At 43.6% G+C, this 22,930-nt stretch overlaps 1 protein-coding gene across 1 annotated transcript in view; it reads right to left on the reverse strand.

Annotated features, from left to right (window-relative positions):
• The window catches only part of B3GNTL1 (UDP-GlcNAc:betaGal beta-1,3-N-acetylglucosaminyltransferase-like 1), a 230,485-nt gene that overhangs the window by 110,665 nt on the left and 96,890 nt on the right, over positions 1-22,930 (reverse strand). Inside the window, exon 7 of the mRNA XM_018553646.1 lies at positions 21,393-21,488. Within this exon, the coding sequence (XP_018409148.1) occupies positions 21,393-21,488 (96 nt within the window). The remainder of the gene's footprint in view (positions 1-21,392; positions 21,489-22,930) is intronic.

Here is a 22,930-nt window from a genome sequence, read left to right on the forward strand (position 1 = left end):
AGATTTTTGGCCGGGAGACGAGGAGAGACACAAGGTAAGTCTCTGCACGGCGTGCACCCGCATGCAGACACCGAGGACAGGAAGTGCCGGCAAGGACAGAGGAGTCAGCGCTGGATCGGAGACTCGCCGCAGCGCTGGAGGGACAGCTGAAAACAACGGGAAGGAAGAAGATCGGATTAAGAGACATCATTTAAGGTAAGTGCTGACATTAACATGGGGGGGGGGAGGGAAAAAAATGTATGCTTTAATGTCACTTTGAAGCTGATCTTCAGACAGATATAAGAGAAAACAATGAATACAGCTCTGTAATAAATGCATTTTATAATGCAAGTCGTGTACATATGGAAATTTGACATGGTATCGGCCTCTTACAGTCCCTGTACAGCAGAACTCAGACTGGTAGATGGACAAGTAACAGAGGGAGCCGCTGAGTTGTGTTGCAGTGCAAGGGACATGCTGAAAAGAGGAGAGAGCAGTGAGCTCATAGGTCTGAGGCGTTTCATCTCACTGTCCAATCACAGGCTGGGCGAGGGGCAAGACCTGTGTTACTAAACTCCCCCCCACCCCCAATATATGAAGCTCAATATTTAGCTGTTTGCCTGGAATTCAGCTTTAATATTATGCCTTGTGATCCTACCTTATAGTCCTTGTTTATGATCTCCTGTATAAGTTGACAACTATCTCCCAATTGTGCTCTTGCATTGTCGCATGCACCTCTGGCTGTGCTGACACACATTGCTCATGCATGATCCACCGCTGCCACTGCTCCAGGGCAATAATGTGCAGTCGATGTTGGAGCATGGGACAGGAAGAGGCTGGAGAAGATCAGCAGCACTGAGATGGGGGGGAAAGGATGAAAATAGGTAAAATGCCTAAGCAAACCAAATGTCATCCAGTTAAAGCGGACCTTACACCAGTGGCGTCACAAGGGGGGTGCGGCCCGCACCCGGGTGACACCATTGGAGGGGTGACACTCGGCTACCGCTCCGGGTGTCACCCAGCCTCGGGACGCCCCTGCCTTACACCCCCTTTTTCTTCAATTTTTTGTAAAAATCATATCAGCATACAGCTCTGCATGCTGATATCAAATTATCTTATATTCATTAGCTAAACAAACATATTTATTTTACTTACAATTTCTTTTTTTCCGCTTCCTGGTCCACTTGGGCATTAGTGATGTAATGTGCCCAATCTTTGCATCCTGGGAAGGTTACATCAGTAGAGCATTGCTAGGAAATCACATGAGATCTCAGGGAAAGGCATTTTCCTCCCATGAGATGATGTGCATGGTCACCTGTCCTAGTCACATGTACCAGAGGTCTAGGAAGTAAAGGGAGATCTAGTAATCTGCCCTTACTTAAAATGACCCCTGTGAGAAGAATGGGGAGAAAAAGAAAAATTAAGTATGCAAAGAATAAAAAGCCGGCAATTATCTAGAAGTATGTGTTTGTAGATTGTCATTACTAAACATTTCTAAATGTGCCTTTGTTGTCATTTCATAGATATGGGTGAAGTTCCTCTTTAATGATGTAGAGCATGTGTAGGTAATCTCTGCACTGCAGCTGGGTGAAACTACCAATGGCTTCATGCATCTGCCCCTGGCAGTCATGCCTGTGGCTGTCAGATTCTTGCAAAGCCTTATGGGACTTGTAGTTCCACCACAGCTGGAGTGCCGAGGTTGCCTACCCATGATCTAGTTTAAACTGGCCACTTAAAGCAACTGTACATACTTGCATATAAAATATAGAGAAAGACAAAAGAGGTATGAATTGTAGACAAGCAGCGTTTGGGGTGCGAACTCCCTAGGCTAACCTCTCACGTATCACAATGACCCTTCATTGAGTATAATAATACATCTCACTGGGTCCTGGGGGTTTCGAAGACGACATCAAAATTTTGCAGACCATTTGTCTCAGTGGGCCAATCTATGGATACCCTCAAATAGTTACATAGTTAGTCAGATTGAAAAAAAGACACAAGTCCATCAAGTTCAACGAAATATGTGAATTTGAACAAATATGAAACTGAATTGTATAATATTTATGTTTTTGCTGTTTTTTGAGTTGCTTATAGATGTAGAGTACATTGGTATTTGCTATTGTCTGCTTTATATCCCTCAGCTAAAAAATTTTGGCCTATAACACAGGTTTGTAGCGGGGACGCTCTTGCGGGAGGGGTTAAGCCGCACGCTCTCTGAAAAGGCCAAGCTGAGGGGGGTGGGAAATCACAAAAGTGACTTTGTGAAGTTCTCTGGGGCGGCAGCCCACACGATCTCGCAGCGCTGTCACCCGGCCGTGCTGACAGGAAGCAGTTACCGCCTTGAGCCTCATTCAACCCACGTGCAGAGGGGTCTGCCGGCCGACCACAGAGCGGCCTCTGTTCCCGGTGTAATTGTCAACATCTGCTTCACAGAGATCAGATGGGTTAGAGTAAAAGCAAAATATACACAGACCCCCACTTCTTCTGGGTTCTGAAGGAAGCTTACAAATCACACATGTTCGGAGGGGGAAAAAAAAAAGAAGAAAAATAGGGAAAGAAAAGAACGCTAGTGGACCACTGCGGACGTCTTCCCCTGAGTGGATAACGAGGAGAATTCCGGTCCCCCCCCCCCCAAATAAATAAAAAAGTGATTCAAATGTTTCCAGCATAAAATGTTCAGTTCTCTATAACACAGGAAGAGCTGTGATCATGATGTAGAAAGGAAAGTACAAACTAAATGCAGAACTGACTCATCAGCATGATAAAAGATTCACCAATTGATAAAATACTATTATTGAGGATACAAAAAGTTCCATTTTAAATCATGTGAATACCCCCATATTTTATACAGCAGGTGCCACAATTCACAATTACCACCAAACAAAATTCAAACATACAGATACACACATTATTCCCCCCCCCCCCCTGTAACATTACAAAATATCCTTAACCTTAAAGGCATTCTGAAAACAGCAGAGCCACAATCAGCAGTGCCCTTTGGGCAGTGGCGTCACAAGGGGGGTGCAGCCCACATCCGGGTGACACCAAAATGACTGTCCTTTTGGTGTCGCCCCCTCTAAAAAGTCCAGCACTCGGTCATGGACCAAGAGCCCGACAGTGTCTATAGAGGAGGGGACCCGGCGGCCTCATCCTGCCGGGTGAACATTCACTCCTCTCTCTGCCGGTATCCACCACCAAGATGGTCGCCGACAGGTGTTAATTAGATGACTGCGCATGCGTGGTGATGTCACGCGCATGCGCGATGACGTCACTGCGGGGTGTCACCCGATCTCCGCTCCAGGTGTCACCCGGCCTCGGGAGGGCTGTCACCCTGTTTTTAGGACTAGGACCCAAAACATCCAAGAGCATTACAGTAAAATATAGGGCTGCAACCAACTAAACTATTCTCATTATCGATTAGTTGGTTGGATCCCCTAGCTCTCTCCTCCAGGTTGGGAGGAGGGCACAGCAAGCAGTGGGCAGGTGCAATAGCCAGCATGCTATTGCAATTTGAAATGGCCAATAGCAGGCTGGCTATTGCACCTGCCCACTACCTGCTGTATTAACATTCAGCTGCAGTCTGCAGAATCTTGGCACTGGCAGCCGTCATTCCAGGGCTCAAGCTATTCAAGCGCCGTGTACTTACAATACATGTATTAAAAAAATAATACAAAGGTGGAAAAAAAGTAATTTTAGGTTTTGGCCTGACAAATTCTGCTGTGGAAGGTGCGTTGCAGTGCCATTCATTTCAATGGCACCCCAAATGCGCCTCCCACCCACCGTGTGATCGACCGCACTGGAATGAAGGGTACCGCAATGCCTTGCGTTCCAGTGCAGTGCTATTGCAAAAAAAAAAAATTGCGTGTAGTTTTATTTTGAAGTAAAAACTTTATGTTTGTAACACAGCATTTGTGTATTTTACTTTATATTAAGGATTATTTATTTATTTTTTTTAGGTAATTTGGGGAGGCTGATCTGTCATTACAACTAGGCGGAGCCAGTCATGAGATCACGGCTGGCTCCGCCCAGCTGTCATTTGCGAGGCGTACGGCCGACCTTAGGCCCACCATTCGCCCTGCTCCGGCTGCTGCTTCGGCTCGGCCACCTTCGGGAGCTGTACGGTCTACAGTGAATAACCTGTACAGCGGACCTGTAGGATCGAAGACGAAGCTACGGCTGGATCCTTCGGCAGCTTTGTGAATAGACCCCTTAATGTCCTTAGGCATAGTTACATTTTTATGGTTTAGATCCACTTTTAAAACTGCTACAGGCTTGTTATGGAAAAACCTGCCAAGAAAAGGATCCAAAAACAAACAGCCGGTAACGGCAAGTAAATAATCCTTCACACAACATGTTCACTGCTGAATATTGTGGTTTGTGTTGACTTTGTAAATATATTCCTGGATGGTACAAGCTGTAACGTTGTGTGATAACTCAAAATATGTGCGACAGTTCTTAAGGGAAATACCATGGAAATATTGTGCAAATATAGTATAACCCATAGTACCAATCAATTCCTTTTCTTATTTTAAAACCCCATTTGTTGTGAAGTTGGACATTTAGAACTTCCATGCCAATATTCTGGGCTTTGCTTGGATCCTCATCTAACATGCATTGTTCTTTCTGATGTAGTTTAATGGCCAGCCCAATCCCTATCCTCGCTGTACCAGGAAGGGAAGGTTTAGAACCATAATGCATGATAATGCATTCCAACCTTTGCACAGGTGTTCCTCAATTGCAAAGGAATGGCTTTTTTGTTGTTGTCGCTTTGTCATTTCTTGCTCAGGCAAACAAATACAATGTCCTCGGCTCCCCCACACACAGGGCCACAGCGACGGAAGCCTTCCTTGTTAACGAGCGTTCGGCACATTTCCTCTTAACAAGATGAAAAAGCGATGCGGCTCATTTCTTCTGAAGAGCTCAAACATCTCTGTTTGCTCAACAGGACGATCCAAGAGTCCACGGATCATGACGGCTCTCATGGATGACTGAACAGTCAGGAGGATGTGTATAGATGGGGACTGGGAGCTTCCTCTTCTATTGTTACGTCTGCCTTGGAGCTCACTGAGGAGGACTTTTTTCAGAGATTGGAGACTTAAAACACCTGTTCCCTTAAAAGTCATAAATACAATAAGACAGGTTCCTTTTTGGGAATGGGTGCAGTGCAGACTAACTCAACAAATTTGATCCTGTGTTCCAAATTTGAAACGAATTAGTGATTGCATGGAGGTATATATAGGATAGCGTGACGAAACAAGAAATAAGTTAAGGTCGCGTCAGTGAGATAAGCCTACTGCAAAGTGGAAGTTGTAGTTTTTTTAGTTTGCTGCAGAATCAGCTCGACCCCTGAGCATTGGTTCTGATATCCTGTATAGTGCGACTCCTTTTCCTTGCAGGTTCCTATGGAGCAGTGATGTGCGGTACCTTTAGTCCTGGGTGAGGCATTCCTCAGCCTCACCCCCACCTCCCTCCTCCTCCCTTCTCTAAGCTAGCAGATGGACAACCGCTGGAGATTGCTCAGTCCTTTGTGATCTTCTACTCAACAGGAAGTTCACGGAACCAGAACTAAGAGAGTTAGAGCCAGAAGTTTTGAAACATAATGACCGTAAGTGCTTGGGCAAAAACGGAAAGAAATACTTTGCTGGGCAATGTATATTTGTTTGACCTGGACTCATTTTTTTGCGAGTTTAATACCAGTTTTAAGATAATAAAAAAGAGGCACTTGTTACCAATAGTTGGTAATTGCTGAGCAGTTCCCAAAGAAATTATGATTTCATATCAGCATGCAGAGCTGTATGCTGATGTGATTTTTAGTCAAAGGGGGGTAAAGGTCCACTTTAAATCCGCTCCATTCATGAGAATTGGTCCTTCGAAACCCATTGGGAAACCAGTGCTTCTGGATTTCCCAAAAGTTCCTCCTGCTGCTTGTTCCTCCCACCAACCTCCACATCACTGCTGTTGTACTGGGAGGAGGCAGCAGAGTGATGAGGCATCAATATGCTGCTGTTTCTCTTTCCTGTCTAGTCATGGGCTGGGGGTGTGTAGGTGACCTAGTAGTATGGCTTAACTTCAAAAGAGAAAAGTCAGGTCACCAACTTGCCACTGCTGTGTGTAAATCTCAGGACTGGATGGACAGAAATACAAATCTTCTGGCAGGTAAAACAGATCCCATATATGTATTTCAGCTGTGTGTTTCATTGTTTGCCTGGAGTTCCGCTTTAAGGCCTTAGTGGTGTAGCCCCCATCACCTTTTGTGAGGTGGCTACTAGACATTTAGTGATTGCCAGAGCTGTAGTCAGCCTGGCTGGATTATAGTGGCATTTATCTGGTTAATTCCAGGTGTCTGGCATTGACTGTACCCCCCAGGTGGAGTGTGACTCTGCTGTATTGTGGGACAGCCCATGAGGGACATTGTAAGTGTATGTACAGTGCAGCAGCCAATCACTGGGTTTCTCTCAACCAGTGTTGCATGCCGGGATAGGGTACATATAATGGAGGGAATTGCCATGTGCTCAGACTAGTCAGGACCAGCCATGGATTAGCACAGGACTGTGTGCTGTCCAGCCACCCCCCAGGCTAGGTCTGAGGTCTGGGGGTGGGCAGAGGCTGGAGTATGGGAAGTGTTTCCCTAGGCCTCAAGTATAGAGGAGGCCTGTGCTGTTGCCAGAGGTAGATAACCAGGAAGATGGCTGCTGAAGGGACTCAGAATCTAGGGGACCTCAGGAGCATGGCTGGTGTCTCTCCAGCCGTGGATCTGTGCTCTTCCCTACTCATCTGTTACTTCAATTACTATTCACTGTATCACAAATGGATCTACTCTGTGATGCTAACAAGGTCTGGTGAGTCTGGAGTCTATGTCTGTTGCAACCTGGATGTCTAGGATCCCTATACCTTCTCTCCCCAGTATCAAGAAGTTTAATAAAACGTATTCAGCATTGCATTACTAGAGTGGATATCAGCTTTGTGGGCACTAGAAGAGGGCGGTTAAATGCTAATTGGGCAGCTGAATATCAAATCCCCTAGACAACTAGTGATGACCCGGGTTATTCCAGCGTCTCCTTAGGGGGTCAGCACTACAGAGGCAACCCTTCATTCCCAGAATTCTCCAATACAATAAAAAAACTGCCGCAGATGCAACATCCGCCAGAGCACCGCATTCCTCTTTTTATTTTTCAGAACTCTAAAAAAACACAAAACAGAAGCTCTACTAACGGTAAAGTTTGCAGGATGAAAATTGAATAAACATGACTTTCTCTATTGCAAAAAACGAGGACAGAAAAAAAAAAACAAAAAAAACTGGTTCGGCACTTGTACGCCTCCGTAAATCAGGCCAAAGTAATTTCCTATTTCCATTATGAACAGCAGCTTGTTTAGAATGGAAGTTATGAAGTGCGAGCAAGCAGGGGGAAACAAGGGAGAACTTTTCTTCTCGTTAAAGCAGACCTTGCACTGAAATATTAAGTCCACTCATGTTGCAACCCTGTTTACCAAACACTGGATTATGGCAAAAATAACATGAAAAATACATTACTGTCGGTGATCTCGTCTAGTGAAGTCACTGGGTCTTCTTGCTGGATACTGGAAAAGTGGAATATCCCAAATGCTGTAAGAAAAAGTACCCGAGCACAGTGCTGGAGCCTTTTCACAACAATATGGATCCTGGGCTTTCCTAAAAATGCAACCATGAAGCCCAGCGATTCATAATATGAACGCTGAAAGATACTGACCCAGAAAACAAAATCAGATGACCAGCTGGTGATGAAGGTTACTGAATAATCTAAGCTACAGCTCATCTGCCCTTTAGTTTTAAACTAACCATACGGGGTCCTAAAGATTTGCCATTTAAGAAATGTGTGCTGGACGTTCCTCCATCTGTATTTTACATATGGCTATCATTTCCAAAGCGGATTCACCTTATGTGTAATGCGGCGGATGATGGGTGAATCTTATTTGCAATTGAAATCTCCATATTATGTAGTACAGTCATTCTGAAGGGAGAATCTTATTCCATTTTCAATGTGACAGACAAATCTAATATTTCAATGGAATCTATCTGTTATGCTGTAGGCTAATTGGTGAATCCTCTTTGAAAATTATAGGCACATATGGTAAATCCTCTTTGAAAATAATAAGCACATAGGGTGAATCCTCTTGAAAAAAGATTGCCGAATGCTGTAAAATCCAGATCCAGCGAACATTTGCACAAATTGCACAATGAATCCTTTACAAATAGACTCCTAACCGTCTGATATTAAGTGTGCTAAAGCATGGTGAATCACAAATCGTTTCCCTGATTTGTTTCCATAAAGTCCTGTTTTCCTGTAATCCTGTTTTCACCACTTTCATCCTATTTTCCATGTCAGTGCTGCTGATCCCCTCAGGCCCCTTTCATCCACTTCCTGTCTACATGCGCTTAATCCAATGTAGGCTGCCCACCATTGATCTGGACTGGCTCCATGACGGTGGACCATGTCTGAGCAATGTGTGTTGGCATGGCTGCTTGTAGTCTCCACCATGGGGAACATGTGACAGGGTAACAATGCAGGAGCATGACTGGGAGACAGGGAGATAACGTTGTCACCCTATAACAGGAAATGCCTAAGCAAAGACCTCCCTGGCAGGAATATTTTATTGAGAGATGCAGATTTAAAAAGATTGAGAAAAACATTTGAAATTGCATTAACATGTTAAATCTTACACAAGATTTTAGGGATTGGGTTTAGATCTTCTTCCAATAGCCAGCTTTGTAGGGTTCACAAAACCAATTGATCAGAGATATTCATGAAAAGAAAAATTGACCGGGGCAATGCCTTACGGAGAGGACAATTGCATAGAAGAATATAGTGGGCTTAGGGGTTAGCATTTCTGTCTTGGAGCAGTGGGGTCCCTGGTTCGAATCCCAGCCAGGACACTATCTGCATGTAGTTTGCATGTTCTCCCTGGGCTTGTGTCCTGCCAAAGTTGGTCCTAGTATGTGTGTGTAGATGTATGATAGGGACCATAGCTTGTAAGCTCCTTAAGGGCAGAGACTAATGTGAAAAGCAGACTGTGGTGTCCATTGGAGGCCGCATGACGGAGACTGCCCAGACCTCCGAGCAGAGTTTTTCATTTCCTGATGCTAGTACATCTTCGTCAGGCTGAGCCTGGTACATAAGTCCTGCCTTGGGAGACGATATATTAAGTAGCTCTGCTGCAGGGTGACCTCGCGGCAGGCTAGAGGATTTTACTGCGGATATTAATTTAAGTAAACGCCTGTAAAGCATGGCGACGAGGAGGTACGAAGGAAGTGTGGAAAATCGGAAACAAATGTCCAGGTGGAAGAAAGGCACGTTTCAGAATGAAGGATGGAAGTCAGATGTTAGTGGGAGGCAAAGGAGCTAACAATTTAAAAAAAAAAGGAAAAGAAAAAAAAAAAAGGACACAGGCCTTGTTTATAAAGTAACAAAGAACCATTATAAGGCTTTCCAAACTTAGGTATAAAAGTAACCCCACAACAGAGACCAGTCCTATTATACATAAGGAGGATCCTTATGTCTCTGGTCTCTCTCTGACCCTGCCCAGCATCCTCAGTTGACCGATCTCTGGAAAATAGCAAGCATTCTTGTGCAATGAAGTTGGCTTAATGCTATTATTTTAATCGATTGCTTTAAAAAGTCTCTGTGTGCTCTCCCTTTACCATCTTCATAGGTATAACACATGCACACTCAGGTGGTCAAAGAATAAAAGTTTATGCATCAAAATAAAAATCTTTGCATGCTCAGTCATGCCAGAATGTTTGACTGGTCTCTTAGGTCTGTGGCCACCTTCACAAAGCAACATGCAAAAATGAAATGAAAGTCATCTGTTCTGCATAGCAATTATATTCTTATAGATTGACCACATTTTGCTGCTTCATGGAAAAACAATTCAGTTTTGGGTTCTATAGTGGTCACATGATCAGCTATAGTTACACAAATACAGAATATTGTTTACTGCCAACAGTTTGTGCAGTATTTGCAATATAAGGAAGACATTACAATTACAATACAATTCAGGAGAAGATGGTTAGGAGGGTCAATGGGATTGCAATAGATCTTCATGCAGCAAAACGCATGCAAAACAAGTGTGCATAGGCGCTAAAGACTAACGACTGTATGACATGCCAGATACATCCATAAGCTTTCAAGAGTATCTGTCACCTGGAAGACCAAGTCTTATATACGTTGTTCTAATAAGGCTCTAGGCTCCGTTCACACATAAGCGTCAGTGTTTCAGGCATTTTTCTAAGCATTTTATATGCGTCAATGCGCATTTGTCAATCGTTTTTTAAGTGTTTTCTAAATATTTTTTCATGCGTTTTCAGCTTGTGCTGTCCTCCAGTTTGTTTCCCTGTGTTGTTTGCAAAGAGGAAGGCTGGCTCTTGCATGGCAAATGCGCAACAGAACACTTATAAAACATTAGGAAACGTTTATGTAGCACGTTTACAGGCATTTTCATTTAAGTCAAAAAGGCCAAAAGTGCAGAAATCTGTAGAATAGTAGCTCATGTACATGTTGCAGCGACAGGCTTTTTGCTACAGACGACAGGACGCTCAGGTGTGAAGAGGGCCCATTGAAAACAAATGCTCTGTGCATTGCAATGCTTAGGCCTTTCAGCTACAAAACGCCTAGGTGTGATCAGGGACTTGTTCTGACTTACAGCATAGAACATGTCAGTTACGACAATAATAAACCAATATGCAATGAGTGTTAAGATGCAGGTGCGCAAACTGTATGATAGGATTAAGGCCCCTTTCACATGCATTGTTCCGATGAGGTCCGTCTGTCAGTTTTTCAGATGGATCTGATCGGAAGTACAATGTTACTCTACGGGCAGCCGGGTGTGTATGTTTACATCCAATTTCCCACTGAAGTAAACGGACACGGATGTCACAAGAGCAACAACTGTTCTGTTCTGCTTCGATCAGCAGCAGATCTGTACATGGATCCCCTGCTGATCGGAACGGACGGCGCCCCAGTGAAAGGGGGTCTAATGAAAATCTAAACAATGTCACTTAGTTTCCTAAAGAACTGTGGATTATAGGTTACATGTATTGAATTCATGTAAACCCCAAACTGGATGACATGTTTTCAGACATCCCAACCTGCAAAACCTTATTTCAGGGAGGTTCCCGTCTCATTTCAGGGAGGTGCCCTTTCTGTTTTTGTTTTTTTTTACAGCGGCCGTCGTCAGAATATAAAAGAAATAATAATGATAAGAATTATATATATAGATATATATATATATATCTCTCCCCCTCTATAACTAGACAATCAGGACATATAATTGATTCTATATTATCCACAAAGGGTTAACAGCACTCTCTCAACCCTGCAGCAGTGCCTGTACCTGCTCTCAATAGTAGTCTATGTCCGCCCTCTCTGTGCAGCAAGTAGCTTCTTCCTTCCGAGAGCCAAGCCTCGTTCTGAGGCTACTCTAGCGATCACATGACCTTCCTCCAGGAGGCAAGCCTCACTCTGAAACTTTACCCCCTGATATCTTACCGGAAAGGTTTACTCAGAGTAAACATTTCAGGGAGAAAATGCCTCTCTCGCGGACGTCAGGGAGCCGCTATCTAAAAGAGGGAGACTCCCTGAACATCAGGGAGACTTGAGATCCCTGTGTTTTGTGCCCTGTGCACTGTGTATCATAAGAAATCATCATTGTTTTTTATAATAAAATCCTTTTTTTCACCTTCTGTCCATCCTTTGTTACATCTCCGTGCTGCTGATCTCATGCAACCACTTACTGTCTACATGTACTACATGCATGAGATTTTCTCAGGGTGGGATTCCTGATGGTGACAACAATGGACCATACCTGCATAACGTGTGATTAAACAAACGCTTGTTGTCTCCATTTGAAGCCCATGTGACAAGATCACAACTGTCACATTATACCAGGAATAGTGATGGGCTCGGGCGTGTTCGCAGCTCCACGTGCCGAGCCCGCCAGGAAGCCGACAGCGCCGCAGTGCCAATCACAGGTACTGAGACATGGTCCGCAGCTGCAGAGATCGGGAAATGTCTCAGTGCCTGTGATTGGCACTGCGGCGCTGTCAGCTTCCTGGCGGGCTCAGCACGTGGAGCTGCGAACATGCCCGAGCCCATCACTAACCAGGAAATGCCTTTGTTGGAATGTACAACATTTTTCATATACTAAATCTGCCGAACATCTACCTTCATATATTGGATCTAACTATGATTACTAGAGGTATTTAGTATATGAAAAATGTTGTACATTTCAACAGCCTGAACAAGGACCTTCATGGTGGGATCATTTATTAAAAGCTTCAGAATTAAAAGGACTAATTTAACATGGTTCACTCCTGGAGTACACTTCTCTAACCTCCCATTACACCCCACACTCAACCACCATGGTGCAAAGCCATAATCCAACTTCCAAGGGTGCACATCAGATTACAGCAGAATGGGGTACAGGAGGGGGGCTACGTCTGTTCCCCATGGTCCCTGTGTGTGTTGTAAAGTAGCCACCGCTCCAAGCTCACTCCTGTGATGGACTACAATCTCAGGTTTAGTTTACTCATTTGTATTGGGATTGCAGTCCATCACGGAAGCGAGGCTGGAGTGGTGAATACTTTACAACACACACAGGGACTATGGGGAAAAAAGAAGCCACCCTCCAGAAGGAAAGACAGTGTCAGCACCCATTCAGAGATGATTTAAAGGATCTTCAGCTGAATGATACACAAATAAGGTCCAGTATTGTTAATAGTTAAGGTACTTGAATACATTTTTATGATTTAACTCCTGAGTTTAGTGTCACTTTAATTCCATAAAAGCAACACACAGTTACATGTTTTAGCCCTAGTGGGCTTTAGTCATAGCATGTTTTAATGTGGTTACATGTGGAACTGACAGACAGAGGTACTGTTGTCATTCTGCAGGCAGATGTCAAGCTGGTAAAAGCCAACATTTTGGACATTTGCCCATTACGGGTGACCGCTGCCTTTGTGTGTGCTGAAACTGAGCAGAAATGACAACTAAATATTTCAAACATCCCAGTGTTTTCACAGGTGACACTGAAGTGTCATGGCTGCACAACCGGTAAGGCAAGGCCTCAGAATCCTGACAGGATTTCATTCAGGTATGGTGCATGCAGGTAATCATCTTCTTTATAAAGTTTCAGAAAAGGTCACTTAATGGCAAAGGCTAGTACCTAGAACAATAGCTATTTACACACAGTTTATGTATAATAGGCTCCTGAGTGACGGAAGTGTCACAGCTAACCTGAATCCTCACTACAGAGTTTAGCTATTCAGAGATTTTAACTTATTTTACTATACAATCCAGTAGGGCAGTAATGAGATGTGCAGCAGTCATTGGAAACAGCAAAACCTCTGAAGGCACAAAGAGAAGATAGTGTTGCATTACATTTACCTTAAATGTCGCCGGCCACAGAACAGTTTGGATACATTGTGCACAGAGGATTTGGAAAGTCAGTTTGAATTGACCTGGCAACAGTGGCGTCACAAGAAGGGTGCGGGGGGTGCGGCCCGCACCCGGGTGACACCATTGGAGGGGTGACATCAAAATGACTTACAGTCATTTTGGTGTCACCACCCTTCTGAAAAGTCGGGCGCTCATGGACCGAACGCCCGACAGTATCAGGAGAGAGGAGGGGACCCAGCGGCATACCTTATCCTGCCGGGTGGCTGTCTCCTCCTCTCTCTGCCGGCGTCCATCACCAAGACCGAATCACTGCATGCTGGATGCAATGCATCATGGGATATGTAGTCTTGAGAAATGGAGATTGCATCATATAAAGCAGCAGGGAAAGAGAGGCAAAGCACACTGGGAATCCATGAAGTTGTGGGAAGTGATGGGCAGACGGAAGGCAGCGCTCACTACATAAAAGGGAAAGTAAGCTTTGATTGCATTATCGGAGACAACTCTACTATGTATTCCTATTACAATGCATCTAACAATATAAAACAGGCCAAACAAACACGAGAAAAAGTCACCCTGAGTATTTCTTTATATAAAATACAAAGATAGATCATTGTAAATTATAAATACCTTAATACATTTCTTTTTTATTTAAGTTTTCCATTTCAGTGCAAATCTGATTTCAGGCGCCGGAAGCCTGCCATCCTCTGGTTTAACTGACTACAAATGGGTCATTTGTCATCAGGCAGGAAGCTTTAGATGGGAAAACAGGCAAGGTCTACATACAATGTAACTTATATATATATTACTTCTGTGCTCAAGAGTTTATCACCTGGACTGTAGCTTGCCAGCACTACAAATGTGTACACACATCAACAATAATAAAATACATAAAGTGCAGCACTAAGTGATCCCTAACTGAAAGGCTAAGTGCTAATAGAATATCACAAGATAAAAAGCCACAAAATAAACATCACATGCAATCTTCACAAGTTCATACATTCAAGTGATAGCTCCGTGTTGTGTGACCGTGATGTTGATATTACACCATCCGGCCTGCAAACAATCTGCTTGCTATATTCCACGACAATTGTCATTTGTGATCTTCCCTTACCCCTCTGTGAGTGTGCTCTCCAGCACTCCAGTCTATCATGCTTTTTAAACCCCTTATTTGGGGAACCCAGTCAGGTGACCTCTCCAGGTGTTCCCTTCTTCATCTCTCCCAGAGAGTAAGCATAATACACCAATAGTGCTTTATATTAAAACTAATTATCAACTAATGCTATAATACTCAGCAGAGGTGCCTCCTGAACTCCTTGAAAGCTTTAACATGTATGTATAATACTCAGCTTGAGCTATTGAGTTCTGTAAAAAAAAAAATTAGGAAAAGAAGGGAAAATAAGAATAAAAGCAAAATGTGAAAAGGAGCCTTTCTGCTATCTGAATAGAAGGCTATATAATATGCATTAGCTATAGAAAATACACTGGATTACCATACATTCCTTTAAAGAAGAACTATGGCGTGACTGAAGGAGAACTATATAACTGTAATTCACTCATCCTCATAGTTAGAGCCAATGTGTGACACTGAAACTGTCACAGGTCGGCTCTATTGATCGGGAAGTGAGCAAAAACACACCACCGATCCGCTCACTTCCCGATCATCTCCCTGCAGAGAGCGGCGACTGTCAGTCACCTCTCCCCACAGAAATTCACCTCTCTCCAATCCTCCAGCACTGATTGGAAAAACAGATGGGGAAGGGGCGGGCATAGCTGGCTTTGGCTCTAGAGAGGCAGAGCCAGCTGTCAATCAGCCAGCTGGGTGGATTTCGACAGTATTGTCGGGATCTGTCCCCGCTGCAGCGCTCTCAGCATATAGTGGGCAATAGCGCGCTATATGCTGAATTTTGGGTCACGGGAGGACACAGTATATGTGACCCAAAAGAGAACAATGGAAAAAACTTTGCCCCATAGCTCCCTTTTAAACTACAAGTAAAATATCAGTCATGGAAAGGATAAAACAAAGTTACATGTGTACCAGTTACTGTTACTCATCTTGACCATTAAACCAGCAGAGCAGAAGGCAACAATCAGGCTGCTTCTAGAGAAGTTTTATGTTCCTGAGAAGCGTCATTTTTAAAGTAGCCGGTCATCATATGGATAAACAAGAGAGAGCGATAAGAATGTTTTCTCAGTCTGACTTCATTAGGAAATCAATGGCTGCTAAAACAGCGAGATAACCTTTACGTGACCCAATCATTTCTTCAACCCAACATATCAGTAAATCTATGATGTAAGAAAAAAAAAACAAACCCCGCAGCACAACAAAAATTCATGGGGTCACGTACAACTTTTTTTTTCCCAATTAAGGCATCTTTAACTAAGTAAAACCACCTACAGATTGCTGATGTTAAAATGAATATGTAAAGTAGAACTTTTTTTTAGCTTTAGTCGGCATGTGGAACAGCTAGATTGACAGTGAAATATTTATTATCTATTGTGCTAGTGACCATTGTCTTCAATACCGATGGGAAATCCAGATTTTTGAGTTGTCACTGGAACAGGAGATGAAGGAACATTTCTCCAATGTGTAAACCTGTTCTGCTAACAGCCATGGAATAGCTTGTTTTGAAGAGATCTGCTCTTACTTCCTGCAGTTCCTCAAGAGCAGGAAGTGCAGGGAAATGTACCAGACGGGATGGAGACAGGAAAACAAATTGACAAGAGTCTTTCCAACTGAGGACTAACAAAAGTTTTGACTTTAAATACACTTTAAATTTCAGCACTGGAGACTCACTTCCCACTGTGGTCTACAATGTGACACTATGTATGTGAAAAGCCTTCCTATGTAGTGTCTGTAATTATACAATAAATGGGGGGGCAGCCACATTTGTTCATTACATGTGCAAGCACGGCTCCCTGCCTAGTAGTGCTGCATGGCATTGCTCCTAATTGCACATCTCCCAGACTTGGGTTTCCAGGTCAGTGACTCAGCAGGCAGGATGATGGCCCCACACTCTCCAGCCTCTGACTTGTTCCCTTTAAATGATTGAGCTACATCTACTGGAGCTCTGTTTTATACTGTATAAGATTTGTCACTGCCAGAGGGTTTTATTTACCCCTGGACCCACTGAATTTAAAGGGAACCTCTCAGCCATCCTACACTGTTAAAACTAAAAATCCTGCCTAAAAGAAAAATCACTTTCTGGCAAATGTTATCAAAGTACCACAAAAAAAGTTTGTTCATTAAAAATATATTATACTTGATCATTCCCTATTATCTATACAACCGATCTATATAATGATTTCATTGGAACATTTAAGATTGTAGGAGCTGTTTTACCCAAGGGTCATCCTCTGCATCTTCCCCTCCCTGCCCTTTACCCCCTCTGTTCTCTTTTTGCTTCGTTCCCCCCCTCTCTTTTTTCCTTTTTTTCTTTGAAAACTATATCAACCTACTTCTCTGGACAGACAGGTGGCACATTGGAATGGGTGAATGACTATTAGGACCTATGCCTGGGACACCTCTTATCAATAAAAACAATATTTACTGTGTCAGCTCGTCCATCAGCCCCCCAGGCATACCTTTATATAGACCCCCTGGCGGTCCCCCCAGGGAGGTTGAGAGCGCCCACTGCGGTTTTGGGTTTGCATCTGCGGGTCTATTTACTTTTTGAAGCACACTTCTACTAATAAAAAAGCCATCCTGCGGAGGCATGATTGTGAAACGCATTGAGAACTAGGACCCTTGCTGAACTATATCCTCAACATTTTGGAAAATCTACATCTTTGAAGAAAACATTTTCGTTTGGATAACATTATGGATGAATATTTGACATAGTTCAAGGTCCAGGGTGGGTTATGTATATATTACTAAGACTCATCTCTTCAGGGACGCCTATCCCACCTCAACGTAACCACTCAACCATCACGTTCTCAAACAATTCATCCCCACGCAGCTACCTCCTCATGTATCACTTGCCCCTCCCTTTCAGATTGTAAGCCCTCGGGGGCAGGGCCTTCCTTACCATCTTATCTTGAATTGTAGTGTGATTGTAGTGTCTTCCTTATATTGTAAAGCGCTGCACAAACTGTTGGCGCTCTGTAAATCCTGAATAATAATATTAAATAATATTATGTATATAAGGTGTGCTTCCATGCTTTTAGATTTAAACTTTTAGGCATATTTTGATATTGTTTGTCTTTTAATGTTTCAATAATATTTCAATAAAATAAGATGATTTTATTAAGAATTTGGTTACTTTTTTCTGAGTTAATGAGCATCAATTTAAAGCCCCTCTCCATCCGCTATCTGGGTAACTGATCCTAGAAAGTTTTCCTATTGTTAATTGAACCTGGGGCATGATGCTCCTGACCCACACATTAAGCCATTGCAATATTTACTTTAAAACTAAAAGTATATTATACTTTCCCTTTAAAAGTTCCAGGTTGGACAAATTGGCTCTTGAATTCTGATTTAGCTTGTTCCCCGGAAAAGTTCATACATTTGTAATGTTGCCCCAAAAAAATATATGTGAATCTTAGTGGCTTTGTGACTCACCCAAATGGAACCCTTGAAACAAATGAATACATGCACTAGTCAATAATAGTTAACAGCAGAAAAAAATAAATAAAATAATTGTTTCCACTGTGACTAATGGACCTGGCAGGAAAATACCGCCAATTATCTACACGTTTAAGGGGGTCAGTCATCAGCTGCACCCCCGAAGCTCCGTCTCGACCTTATATCCGCGTATTAATCTGGGCACTGATTGACAAGCCCGCAGCAGATTCCATCGCACCCAGCCGCCGGCCTGTTAGCAATGCAGTAGTTAAACTGCTAACCGTTGGCATCATTCCAGGCTAAGCAGAGATTGTTTTTGCCAAAATCTCCTCCAGCTCACCACTGGCACCCTGCCCATCCGAGGAGACCTCTCTAGCCCCCGGCCGGGATGAGGATAACTAGAGGAAAGCTGCAATTTTGGGAGGTTGGGCAGCAGACGTTAAAGTGTGAGAGAAAAAGTTGATGAACCAGTTTACAGGCCAACAATAAAGTGGGCAGTATGTACCGATTAAATTCTTACCAGTTTTGGAACTTGCTCACTTGGAGATAAAGAATCATTGTATGCAAATTCATTACATAATATCCCATTAAAAATGAAGGAGGAAAAAAATAAAATCCTGCAGCAGAAGATCCAACTCTCCAATGGCAATATGTACAAAAACATATTTTAACATAGTAGAGCAGGAGAAGCCTAGAACCCCTGTAAGATTTTTTTATTTCTGCACATCATCATATTGAAGCCCCTAACCTGGCTGGATTTTAGCAATCCTATGGTGTATTCCATACTCCCAAATCCCTACAGTCCTAGTTCACACAGCTGATGAAGGTGGTGTGCCCGAGTCCCTACAAATGCATTGGCTGTTATATGTTTCCACAATATGGAGTAGTTTGAAATCTTCTTGCTCTCTACAACCATTGGCATGGTGTTCTTATTGCTTTCTTTCATGTCCAGATTTGTATTTCTGCCTCTGTTGTAGATTTTCTCTTCCTTCCTGTCTGGTGAAGCTGTTATCAGCAGGACAAGAGCACCCACTGCAAGGGTTCATTTTGTTTCTGCCCAGAGTTCTTCTGTAAAAATGATCTCCACCAGATTTTATATAATGTAGGTTAGATGAGGCCTCTCTGTTGTGAGTGTGAAACGTGTGCAGTGAAAGTTTGTTTTGATGCCGTTGTAGTGCCGTCAATTCCAGCAACAGTCACAGGAAATCCTGAGTGCTTCCTATTTTTTTTTATAGAGTTAAATACTTCATTCACATGTTTAATAAGAGGTTTTATAAGCCATCAGATAGCTGTACACAGCTTAATAATCACTGGTGATCACTTGAAAGTGCAGGGGATTAAAGCTGGCCATACACTAGCATTATTATTATAACAGGTATTTATATAATGCCAACATTTTTACACAGTGCACATTCACATCAGTCCCTGTCCTCAATGAGCTTACAATCTAGAATTTTATTCTAAAATTAGTTTTTTGCAATGTTTGTTCGACTATCTAATGGTTATTTGTGTCTAATCGTTTGCTTTTGACCGTAGTGATGAGGAAAATCAAAGGGGTATGAAGGAAAATTGTTATTCCCTGTGACAGCAGCTGCTTGAGTCAGTGAGAGGCAGCCCCGGAGCCTCAGTGCCACTTCGACGACGGCCCAGCCTGAACGGCATCAGAGGGGCCCGGGAACCACCAAAATTTTCTCGTGGACCACCAGTGGTTCACGGACCACTGGTTGGTGTGCACTGGTTTAGAGGACCTCATTGGTCTATTAGCTACACATACCATTTTTTCCTACAATATACCATGTTTTTCTCCTGTCACTCCATAGTTATCCAGTATTTGCATAACTTTGGGATGAGCTATCCTAACCCTTGCACACGGGCTCCACTGATAATCCAAGACTGACCGGATAAATGTCTTTCATCTCCTTTAAAAATACAAATCTCTAACATGTCTACCTTTCATTCTAAAATCTCTCGACGTTCCAGGATCCGTCACTTCAATCAATTCCCAACGTCTTAATGGGCCGATCAGTCTTATGAAAAAATCTTCCATGTGAGTGACAGGAACACATGCTTAGGCCTTCTCCCGCTAAGGGCTGAAAGAGCTTAAGACTTACAAGCAGCAGCTTCAAAGGCCCGGAGCCGGACCGCAAAAACTGCACCTGTCCCTAACCTGTAACACTTAATCCAGGCGCCGTTTAACTGGGATTGGAGGGGCCTGTTAATGGTAGGTAGGATTGCATGTCCGTACTGGGAATGACTTTGGTGGGAAAGACCATTTTAAGGAGAGTTAAGGGTAAAAAACAAACTGTGATTTATGAGTGTGCCTGAGGAAAAGCACATGAATAAGATTTAAGCGCAGAACATCTAAATAATAGATGGATACTATATACTTTTAACAACAGTCAAGGAATCACGAGCTTGAGGCCCCGTTCACACCAAGGCGGTTCAGCCGCCGAAATGAACAATCCCATACATTGCTATCGGGACCGTTCATGCGACGGCACGGCTCAGCGTGATCCGAACTGGCCCCCGTCCGAACTGCTGACTGCACTATTTTTGCCGCGCTGATCAGTGTGGTTTCCATACAGCTTTCAATGGAACCACGCTGATCAGCGCTGAAACGCTATTAAAAACTCCCCAAACCTCCCTTTTGAAATCAGTGCAGTACCGCTGATCCGCAACCGCCCTGGTGTGAATGGGCTCTGAAGTGGAATGCCGGGCAAAACTGTTATTAACCCTTTCAGTGGGGCTACCCCAGCACTGCAAGGGTTAACTACTCATTTTCATCTAGGGACTAAAATAAAAAAAAGGTTATACTCACCTGATGCGCGGAGGTGTCTTGCTCTTAGACCGGTTCTTCCAGCCTCTCTCCCCCCCCCTCCACTGCAGTGGTCCAAGAATCCTTGAGTCATCATGTCCATTGTATTGGATGTGAGGAAGCTGAGGGACATACCATCGCTGCAGCGTAGGGCAGGCTTGAGGGAGTGATGTGGCAGCCGACCAGCTCCGAGGTTCAGTTATTTAAAGTAGGATCCATAAGTATCCAATAGATCATACAACTGATCATTGATAGCCAAGCTCTCCTATTGTGCCGATTTAAAATTAATCACATGCAACTTGCAACAACAACAACAACAAATAGCACATGGTCAGTTATGCAAATTGCCAGAATGTGTTACTCTACAGAGGAAACACACAAAGCAGCCAAAGCGATCAGCTATTTTTGATTTCACAGTTTTGCAATAGAATGAGGCAGCAGATGTGGCCCTGTGTGAGCTCAGAAGACGCAGGGACCCGCTCAGGGAACTTGGCTGCGTATCACTCAAGGCGCGTGCCTATGGGCTATGGCCAGGGCTGCAGCGTCGAGGCTCAAAACAATATTCGTGCAGCTCAGAGGACAATAAAATGCGTCTGAAAATCGTCACCTGGGTCAGAAGCTGCTCGGGGGTCAAGCTGTTGATCCATCGAGTGTACCGTTCTGTCGCCTCTGCTGGCTCCCGTCGCACTCGACATCCAACGATCTTTATATAAAATAGGACAATATATAAATATCAGAGCAAATAACACAGCGGTGATACAAATATGCAAACATACATTGAAATCTCATTATCACTGGCATTGTTGCTGGACCTGAGCACTAAAGTAAGCTGTAATGGTTTTGGTTCATTTTGTTTTATTAAAAGCACATCTCCATTATTTCATTATTAAAAAACACTCTCTCACCTTGTCCAGGCTGCAACACAGTCCTTTGCATCCTCAGCCATAAGACCTCTTCCGGATCCCCTTGAACTAAGGCTGTCATGGACAGGCTCACTAGGGTTGAGTCATCATGCCTGCTGTCTACATGCTAGACATTCTTTCGGAAAAATTAGTTTTTTGGATGGATTTTCGTTATTCGGAGATTTCGGATGTATCCGAAATTCCGAATAACAGAAATGACGAATGAAAACGATACCGAATTTCCGAAAACGAAATTTCAGACGAAATTCGTTAGCGGTAATCTGTCCGCATTTTTGTTTGTGGACGAATTTTCGTTGCATCAGAGTGACATTTTAAAAATATATATTTTTTTTATGTCACTTTGATAAAACGAAACGAACATGAAATGGAAACTTCGTTCAGACTACCACTAACGAATTTGTCCGAATCCCGAAAATCCAAATCGAAACATTTTTTGCCGGTGCACATGTCTACTACATGCATGCCAGCGATGGCTCTATGGTATTTCTCAGCACAGGTTTTCTGATGGTGACAACAGTGGGCCGTGAAAGTAGAACTGAAGCCAGAACCTTTTTAGTTTTGGATAGAGTAATGGAGGATTATAACTTCTGTCAGCTTTTTTGTGCCATCTGTGTCCATTGGGTGACTTTTTCTTCACTTCCTGTCTGACTGGCACGATAGGAATTTAGTAGAAATCCCTGCAAAGAAAGGGAAATCCCTGGTGGTCAGCGGGGTCGCCAGAACTAGTGTCCCTATTGGAAGATTTCCCATCTATTGCTGTTCTGGTGACAAACCACCACTGGGAATTTTCTTCAACGGTCACCTGGACAAATGGAGGGGGTGGATCTGGGGCGTCCCGAGGCCAGGTGTCACCCAGTCTCTAGACCGGGTGACACCTCGTCGTGTCGTCATTACGTCAGGAAATCACCAGCACTCAGTAGTAAAGATAAATATGTCCCTTTTATTGGACAGAAAGCGTCACAGACATCCAAATAAACTTGTTGGGGGGCCGCGCAGGGTCCCTTCCTCAAGGCAGAAAGATGTGACACATGTGGCCGCGCAGGGTCCCTTCCTCAAGGCAGAAAGATGTGACACATGTGGCCGCGCAGGGTCCCTGCCTCAAGGCAGAAAGATGTGACACATGTGGCCGCACAGGGTCCCTTCCTCAAGGCAGAAAGATGTGACACATGTGGCCGCGCAGGGTCCCTTCCTCAAGGCAGAAAGATGTGACACATGTGGCCGC

The sequence above is a fragment of the Nanorana parkeri genome, unplaced genomic scaffold, assembly GCF_000935625.1.
Source record: "Nanorana parkeri isolate BGI_ZX_2015 unplaced genomic scaffold, ASM93562v1 scaffold126, whole genome shotgun sequence".
NCBI classification, from domain to species: Eukaryota; Metazoa; Chordata; class Amphibia; order Anura; family Dicroglossidae; genus Nanorana; species Nanorana parkeri.